The sequence below is a fragment of a genome, unplaced genomic scaffold (genome assembly GCF_019419815.1).
Source record: "Pyrus x bretschneideri cultivar Hongxiangsu unplaced genomic scaffold, Pyrus_bretschneideri_v1 Contig9, whole genome shotgun sequence".
Classification (NCBI taxonomy): domain Eukaryota; kingdom Viridiplantae; phylum Streptophyta; class Magnoliopsida; order Rosales; family Rosaceae; genus Pyrus; species Pyrus x bretschneideri.
This window is the reverse complement of record NW_025999831.1, coordinates 1,870,581-1,876,622: the sequence shown is the minus strand read 5'-3', so window position 1 is coordinate 1,876,622 and position 6,042 is coordinate 1,870,581. Positions and strand designations below refer to the sequence as shown.

General features: G+C 34.5%; 1 protein-coding gene across 1 annotated transcript; it reads right to left on the bottom strand.

The window, feature by feature from the left end:
* Window positions 1–2,785: 2,785 nt before the first annotated feature.
* LOC125473571 (NAC domain-containing protein 90-like) lies at window positions 2,786–5,398 on the bottom strand. The gene is made up of 3 exons (XM_048576619.1): window positions 4,962–5,398; window positions 4,137–4,483; window positions 2,786–3,471 (listed from the first exon to the last, which is right to left on the bottom strand). The coding sequence occupies exons 1-3, from the start codon at window positions 5,125–5,127 to the stop codon at window positions 3,124–3,126; spliced, it is 861 nt and encodes a 286-aa protein (XP_048432576.1). The 5' UTR covers window positions 5,128–5,398; the 3' UTR covers window positions 2,786–3,123.
* Between the last annotated feature and the right edge of the window lie 644 nt (window positions 5,399–6,042).

Here is a 6,042-nt window from a genome sequence, read left to right as displayed (position 1 = left end):
ATAGCGGTTTATTCTCTCAATACAAGCCAAATAGTTTTTTTTTAAAGCACACTTATACCAAACTATCCCTAAATTTATCCTTTTCTTGTTTTGGTATTGCCTGTGGTTTTGTTAGTGGTATCGTTTAATGGTTTAACCAATCTTTGTATTGTTCACATAGTATAGACATCAGACATTCCATAAAGTGGCGGCGCCACTTTTCATAACTTTTTTTATAGCATAGACATTAGATAGAAACAGCATATCTGCATTTGAAAATTACAATTAACCTCAATATAGAAAAACTTAATCATGCATAATCGCTTTTAAACAATGGCAATATGCTACAAAAGTCATATTAAACTTGTTATAAATTATAATTATTTTGGAGTGCTAATTAATAACATCGCCCTGATCTTTTAAAAGGAAGGAAAACAATGGCCCTCAATATAGAAAAACTTAATCATGCATAATCGCTTTTAAACAATGGCAATATGCTACAAAAGTCATATTAAACTTGTTATAAATTGTAATTATTTTGGAGTGCTAATTAATAACATCGCCCTGATCTTTTAAAAGGAAGGAAAACAAGTACAGTTTGCATGCAATCTACTTATATACATTTTGCACTCATACTTTTATTTCAATAATTTTTATCTAGACTTAATTTCAATAATATTCATAATGTCAATGAATATATATACGGTTTAGTGATTCTTAGGGTTGTGGTGTATTCAGATTTATATGGATTTTTGTTGAGTGTTTTTATGTGATAGTCTTGCACATTTTAAGTAGATTTTTACATACTATTATAAACTCCATAAAAGTTCTTAGACTTTTAATGATATATTTGTGTGGAAAAGAAATGAGCTAAATGATAGACTTATAAAATTTTAGACTTTTTAATGACCAATTTATGAATTGTCATGGACTTTTTAATGATCCAATTTATTAATAAGCATTATCATTTTTAAGTTTTTGCTATTGAAATTGTGATGATGACCATGACAAAGTGGTATTATGAGGTGATGGTGGCAATGATAGTGGTGGAAGTGTCACGTGGTGATCGTCAACAAGATGGTGATAGTAAGTTGGTGTCTTTAGTGGTGACGATAATAGTTGGGATGCTATTTGAAGTGGTAGGGTGTTGTTGGGGGTGGTCAAGGAGTAAGGATAAGGGCGGTGGTGATGACAGCGATAGAGTTGGCGGTCATGGTGATTGTGGTGTCAATGGTGGTCATAGTAGGGTTGGTGATGATGCTCATGGTAGTGACGGTTGTGACGGCAATGGTGATGATGGTGGTTGTGGGGGTGGAAGAGTGGTCATGCACTACTACAAAAGTGGCTTAATGTGTTGGAGACCGGTGGTGATTTTATGCAATATACTGTCAGATAAGACGTTTCTGACAACTTGTTTATATTATGTTGGGTGAAAAAGCAATATTGTCGCTTACAACCGATATAAACTATAAATGTCGGATATAATCGACGCTAGACATTATTATCCGACACAAATAGTGAAGTGGAATTAATGTTCTTCTATCCAACGCTACTGACTTAAAAAAAAAAAATCAAGATGCTTTTCTTTTCTTGGTGGCTTTACAGTCCTAATTGACAGAAAAAGTATTTTCCTGATGCTAGCAATTTTTTTGCTTCTCTTATATGCCATTGCAGCCATTTCCTATTGGATTTTTCCAAATATTTGCCAGAACCTAGCTTTTCTTGTTGTCTTTTAAAACGACACTAATAGGTACTTTCATAGTAGTGATGGTAAGATGATGCTAGTGACATAGTGGTGTAATAGTCATTGCATTATGTGGGTGTTGTAGTTTATCACTAGATAATTGAAAAACAATGAAATCTATCAAAATTTTGGGAGAAGATGTTGGATCTGATATGACAAAATATTTATCATAAAAACACAAAAAGTCCATCAAAATCCATGAATTTTTAAAATCCCTTAAAATCAATGAAATTTTGAATACACCTGAATTTTTGCAAACTCACAAAAATCATAATTGAATACCACAAGAGAATTTCATAGACATTTCAAACGTCATAAAAAGTCTTTATCAATACATGATGACTTTTGTTAATTTCTTAAAAGTTTATATTGAATACACCTAGATTTCAGAAGCAAAATCCATCAAACTCTATATACAATACACCCACCGCCCCCCCCCCCTCTCTTCTTGGTGAAAGGGTTATAGGTTCAAATATCTCATGCACAATTCCTAACATTTTTTTAACCATACATGTCATACATACTATTGATATATTTTTTTTATTAGAGCAATAGCATTACTGGGTTAAGAAGTTAGTTGATAGGGAAAGAAAATTGGTGGGAATCAAACTCGCACCAGAATATATGGACTTGATTGTTTTCCGCCATTAGTAAAAGTACCATTTGGATATTGTTGGTGATTGGAACTTACTGTTATCAATATAGGAATAACTCATGCAAAAGAGTTTGACGTGTTGCTAGATAAATAAAGTATAATGATTTTCACACTCTTATTTTCTCTTTTCATTTAATCAATTTAAAAGCAAAAAAAAAAAAAAAAAAAAAAAAAAGCACACGCACACACACATAAGAGTGTACGCAAATTAAAAAACAAAAAAACAAAAATGTAAAAAAGGAAAATTCACTTCAAAAATAGAATTTGACCAAACTTTTGCTTATAAAAAAAATATCATTTTTGCACACTTGAAATAAAAGTTAATATGGTTAAATACTTGTATCAGTTGGATTCCAATCATAACAATTCTCATCATTTTAATATTACCAACACATAACTATTATATATGTAAGCAAAGTGATAAATTCTATTAGTTACTTCTGCAAACTTTCAAGGTTATACAAAATAGTCCAAGAAACGTACATAATACATATGAAACACATTAGACAAGAACTTACTGGTTTTTGTTTCAAACGAAGCAAAAGAGATCAAGATAGGCTAGACTTGTGAGGGCAAGTTTAGTACAATATGAATTTGGCTTTCTTTTCCAAATTGTAGCACAAACTTTACGTTAGAACGGTTAAACCCTACAAATGATTCCACCTGCATTAATCCATTTTCCTAGTAGCTAAACATTTCATTTGTGGAAACGTAATCTTTTCTTCAATTTCATCTTGTCCACCCCTTAAAACCAATGGAGCCAATTATCCATTAATTCGTCCCATTCCCAAATAGCTTCATCATCAACGGCCATTGGCAAAGTCCAACTTTGTTCTGGTTGAGAGGATTGAGAGCCATGGTCTCCTGAGGATGAACTGTCCAGTGAGCTTAAGTTTGTTCTATCTCCAATATTATGAGGATTCCTATTTGACGTTGTCAGCCCTTGATCCAGATGATTTGCACCCTGAGCAGGAGCTGCTTGAATGATTAAGGTAGGGTTTCTTGTGATCTCAATCCCTGGAGGTCGTCTGTCAAATGCCCTAAGGCATTTCGATTTCTTGTACACTCGGCATAAGCTGAATTTTTCCCTTAACTGCTTGTATGCATGCCAAAATATATATCAACATAATATTTAATAATATTAGTTATTATGTAGTTTGTTTAGTTAAATGGGTTTAGATGCATATAATTAACTGCACTAAAACTGATCAATGCCGTACTACATCAATTAAGTCGCTTAAAAACAGTGTGGTCCTGTCATATGGTTTCATTTGTTGTTAACTTGTTATGTTTAGCTATTGGCACCACTAACATGTTCAGTTTTGCTGGTGTACCTTCTATAAAGTGATTAAATGTCTTTTTGTGCGCCCAATTTATATTATTTGTGGGATATATCACTTGTAATTTCTCAAAACCATATGTTATATATATACATACACACACAGAGCAACTTGATTAATTAATTCTGTCATTATACTATAAATCCGAAGAGTTCTCCAATTATGTTATCAGGTAATTATGTCATTATACTATAAATCGGAATAGTTCTCCAATTATGTTATCAGGTTGCAAACTAGATAGTTGTCTCACAAATACACGTAGATAATTCCAGTTGAATTTATGAAGTTTCAGAAAACAATAATTCTATTTGGACAAGCTTGTTGACAGCCTCTCTAATAGATGTATTTCAAGTTTTGTGAAGTTTTAAAACATGGATGTTACTTTTGAGATAAGAAATTAATTAGCACGTATACTGACCGTGGGAGCAGGAGGAGTACTAGTACTAGTGTTTGATGAAGAAGCTGTCATTGATAGTTGATTATTATGATCTGCATGAACTTCGATGGCTTTGTATTCAGTCATCATCCACTCGGTTTTCTTTCCATGTGGAGCTCTGCCAGTGTAGAAACCCATGGTTCTTTTGTGCCCTATGGCATGATTGTAATTGGAATTGGAAGAGTAAACAATGCTTGGAGATCCTGTTGCTTTCCAATACCCAGTTGTTGTGAGTCGTCTCGGTCTCCCTCCTCGAGCTTCACTCTCTTGTCTTGGGATGAAAAAGAACCACTGCTCTGAATCTCCATGGCTCACCTCTCCCGAAACCTCTGTTAAATAGTTCATTATAAACCTAATTAATTAATTAAAGTGTAAACTAACTAATTCAAGAATGATATGATATCGAAATATATATAAGTTGAAGTACTGCATCTGCATACACACACACACACACACACACATACCAAAAAGAAAAGGAAATTGAAATCAGTTAGGGTAGTGATTATTGATAAATAACCGGTGCGAAAACTACCGTTGTCGTTAAATTTATGTCCATATTATATTCAATGAATATCAACAATGTACCGATGCTGTAAATTAGTGTTCTAAACAAACACATATAACATTCATTATCCTAAAACTGGCATGGTCGTAGGGAAAGTGATGAAAAGCAAACACTAGCTATAATTTGGTGTAAACTCCATGGTTAAGCAAGCCAGAAGCTAGCATAAATCCAACAAGTAATTATTAAAAGGGGGGAGGGGGAGAGAGAGAGAGAGAGAGAGAGAGAGAGAGATGTCGAATTACGTGGGAGTTCCCATGGATTAAACTCGTAAATGTAAACAACGGGTATGATTCGGTCTAGAACTGGGTTCAAGTTCCCACTCCTCCCGTCAAGTTTGTTGCGCAAGTAAAACGAAATCAACTCTTCCTCTGTTGGGTAGAATCTATATCCAGGTGGTAAATCCTCCATTGCATCTGCCTCTCCAGCTCCCTCTGCCCTAACCCTACAAAAACTACTTCCAGCTACCCAAATAAAGAAAGCTCAAAGCTAGCTAGTTGTTCAGGTTTCTATATATGTTGCCCGATACGTACGTTTCAATCATTATATATATAGCAGACGACTGATGGAATTAATGGATTGAAATTATGTAAATGAGATCGCGCAAAAAGGAGGCCGAGTGAAAGGAGAAGGGAAAGACAGATTTTTTATTTGCTTTGGAACGTTCTCCGCGCTTGTGCTCGAATAAAAAAGCCTTTGCGCATCATCTTAACTTGTTGGAATCAGTCAGTATGCCTGTTTTTACACTGCACGCGCTGTTGTATTATTTGCGTTTGTCGTCTTTAATTCATCTCACAACGATTAGTATTTTAATATTTAGACCATTTTTAGTTTTATATAATTAAAAACTTAAAAAGAAAAAAGAAAGAAGAAGAAGCAGATGAATAGTTCTCCTTCTTCCTCTCCCAGCCAAGTAACCACTACAGCCCCACCCCGTCACGTCGCACATGTAACCGCAGTGGACAATTCGCTTGTAGGTGCCGGTGTGATCGTGCTGGAACCGGGTCTTGATGACATCGATGGGTTGAAGACTTGTGGCAGGGCCGGCCCTAGCTCAGTGCCATCAGGGCGACCGCTTGGGGTCCAAAAACACGAGGGGCACCAAAAAAAAATTAAGTTGGTACATATATGTATAAGGTTTTGTTTTATTCTTCATATATAGTAAACGCTCTTTTTAAATAGCAATATATTTTCGATGGCAGGGGGGTTTTATTTGGTTTATGTTTCCATGCTCACCCAGGTTCAATTCCCTCTCTCAACATAAATGGGTAATTTCCTATTTTTTTTTTTTTTCATGTCTACTTTAAATAACAAACAAACATTAAT

What these genes read in the sequence shown, in the direction of transcription:
- LOC125473571 (XM_048576619.1), bottom strand. Translation starts at nt 5,127, where the DNA reads ATGGAGGATTTACCACCTGGATATAGATTCTACCCAACAGAGGAAGAG. An exon ending in TAATCCATGGGAACTCCCAC is followed by an intron (nt 4,484 to 4,961) that starts GTAATTCGACAT and finishes ACTATTTAACAG; the next exon opens with AGGTTTCGGGAGAGGTGAGC. An exon ending in GTACTCCTCCTGCTCCCACG is followed by an intron (nt 3,472 to 4,136) that starts GTCAGTATACGT and finishes GCATACAAGCAG; the next exon opens with TTAAGGGAAAAATTCAGCTT.